This window comes from Hyaena hyaena, unplaced genomic scaffold, assembly GCF_003009895.1.
Source record: "Hyaena hyaena isolate Hyena2069 unplaced genomic scaffold, ASM300989v1 scaffold_2320, whole genome shotgun sequence".
Lineage (NCBI taxonomy): Eukaryota > Metazoa > Chordata > Mammalia > Carnivora > Hyaenidae > Hyaena > Hyaena hyaena.
The window spans coordinates 56,578-59,163 of NW_024082955.1; the positions used below are offsets into that span (position 1 = coordinate 56,578).

Sequence of the window (2,586 nt, forward strand, 5' to 3'; positions counted from 1 at the left end):
CCGAAGTCGGACGCCCAATAGACGGAGGCACCAAGGCTCCCCAAAATAAATAATTTTTTTAAACTTAAAAAACAACAACAAGGCAATTCAATAAAGAAATATGCATGACCAGCAAATACACCAGACAGGAAAAAAATACACCTGTAGTTTGGGGAAACTGCTGAGTTAGCAGAGAAATGTGAATTAACGAAAGGTGCAATGGGTTGCCCGCGGGGTTTTCTGAGGAGACAGTGGGGCAGGAGGATAAGGTAAACCGGTGGAGTCTTCCCAGTGGGCCTTCAATACAGAATCAGTATAGCGGTCTAGACCCCCTGGCCCTCCGCTCCGCTCAAGGGCACACCGCAAAAGCAGTCCCTGGGGAGCAACACCTTCCAACGCACTCCTGCGCTCAAGCTCTGCCCTTGGGAGCCCAGGAGGAGGAGGAGGGGCTTGCAGACGGGGCGGTCCCGTGGGCGGGTCTAACACAGCGGCCGCCGCTCCGAGCGCCCGGGAGGGGTGTGGCCAAGAGAGGGGCGGGGTTATAGTGGCCGGGGCCGCTCCGGCAGCAGGCGAGGGGCGGAGTTTTCGGTGGGCGGAGCTCTCGGTGAGCTGCTAAGAAGGGGCGGTGGCGGAGGCGGCGGCGGTGGCAGAGGGTGTATCCCGGGTGCAGCAAGTGGAGAGGTGACCGAGGGCGGGCGGGGCGGGAGGGCGCCGGCGGCTGGCGGGGCACTGCAGGCCTCTAGTCCACCTGCCCGGCCGCTCGCACTCCGGTCAGTCGGCGGGGCCTGCGCGGGCCCGGGCCCATGGCGGCATCCGCTGCTCTGTCCGCGGCGGCGGCGGCGGCCCTGTCAGGGCTGGCGGTGCGGCTGTCGCGCTCGGCGGCGGCCCGCGGCTCGTACGGCGCCTTCTGCAGGGGGCTCACGCGCACGCTGATCACCTTCTTCGATCTGGCCTGGCGGCTGCGCATGAACTTCCCCTACTTCTACGTGGTGGCCTCGGTGATGCTCAACGTCCGCCTGCAGGTGCGGATCGAGTGAGCGCGCGCCGCCGCAGCCCCGGCCAGAGGGTCCCGCGCGCCCGGCCGAGACGGACCCGGCGCGGGCATGGAGGACGGCGGCCAGCGCGCGGCGGGGGCAGGAGGCGGCGCGGCCGGGCCCCCCGCACCCTAGTCCTCGGCGGGAGGACGCGGGCCACCGAGCTACCCAGCCCGGCCCGGCCCCGACCCGCCCACACGCGTCGCGGCCGATGGCCGATTGCACAGAACCTCACCAAACGGGTCCTCTTCGTCGGGCTCGAGAAAAAAAAAAAGCATTTGACTGCGGCAGACCTGTTGCCTCACGTTGGCCGGGGTGGGGGAAGCAGAAAGGAAAAATTCTGCAGCAGGGACTTGAGTGGCCCCGATCAGCAAGGTAGGAGGCCAGAGGCTGGAGCCATGGGCGGCGGGGGCGATTGCTATGACATCTTGGTGGCTGGGAGGAACAGTGGACGGGATCCGAGGGAGCCAGCCCCTGAGCTGCCCAGGTGGGGGGGGGGCACGGGCGCCTAGGACTCCCTGGTCCTCATTCCCAGACGGGTGAGGGGGCGGCGGTGGCCTGGGCATCTCAGAGGATCAGTCCATCCCAGCCAATTTCCCTAGAGGCCCCTGGGCTGCCACCTGAACCTCAGAGAATGGGCTAGGGGAAGCGCCGGGGAAGGCTCTAGAAGGAAAAGATGCTGCCATCTTTCACCCCCTTGTGAGGCCAGACAGGAAGGGTGGCTGTGTTCTTGGCCAAACCCCTGGTCAGTCCCCTTCTCGGGCCCCCGGGGTCTCGACAGCTCCCTCCCAGCCCTTGGCAGAGCTGCCTCCTGCCCTGTGTAGGGGGCTGGGGGGCCGCTCTCGGCCTGTTCCCGCTCCCCTCCCCCTCTGAGGCCAGGCATCCTCGGGGCTGGACATCGGACGTTTGGAGACCTGAAGGCTGCTCCGCCCTGTCCCTGCCCCCACAGTCTGGCTCTTCGGCCATCGCAGCCCGGCTCCCTCCAGCCCCTACCTCTGCCTGCCAGGTGCCAGCCAGTGCCTCCTCCAGCAGCCCCTGGGCACCCAGAGGAACTGGGGAAGGTGGGATCCCCCTGAGCAGCGGGCAGCTCTCAGGCTGGGGCGGGGCGGGCAGGTGGAGGAGGGGCTTGGCGAGGAGGCAGCCCTTGGGGAAAGGGGCTGTTCTGGGCCAGGATGCCACTGTCAAGTCTCCATCTCTTTCTGTCTTTCAGGAACCAGTGATTGTAGGTGGTGACCGCCCTTTCTCTGGCCTTGTCAAGAGACTCAGATCCCCGTCCAGGGGCGCCTCTGGCCCAAGGGCTGCCTGGGGAGCTGCTGGGTGAAGGGCCTGGTCCAGGAGGACAGGAAGGGCCTCCCAGGCAGAGGCACGGAGGGGTGGGGTGCCCAGCGGTCCAGTTCTGGCGTGGGGAAGGACGAGACCGTCACCTCCACACTAGACCTCGTAGCGTCACTTTGAGGGAGTGCTGTTCTCCCCGCCTTGTGATGGGAAAAGCGGGCTTCATTTGCCTTTGTCACACAGATGAGAAGTGGTGGGGCTGACTCTGTTCCCAGTCTTCCAGAAAACCTGGCCTGGG

At 65.9% G+C, this 2,586-nt stretch overlaps 1 protein-coding gene across 1 annotated transcript; it reads left to right on the forward strand.

Annotated features, from left to right (window-relative positions):
* Window positions 1–763: 763 nt before the first annotated feature.
* On the forward strand, window positions 764–2,376 carry LOC120227431 (small integral membrane protein 10-like protein 2A). The gene is made up of 2 exons (XM_039225547.1): window positions 764–1,388; window positions 2,224–2,376. The coding sequence occupies exon 1, from the start codon at window positions 783–785 to the stop codon at window positions 1,014–1,016; it is 234 nt and encodes a 77-aa protein (XP_039081478.1). The 5' UTR covers window positions 764–782; the 3' UTR covers window positions 1,017–1,388; window positions 2,224–2,376.
* The last annotated feature ends 210 nt before the right edge of the window (window positions 2,377–2,586 follow it).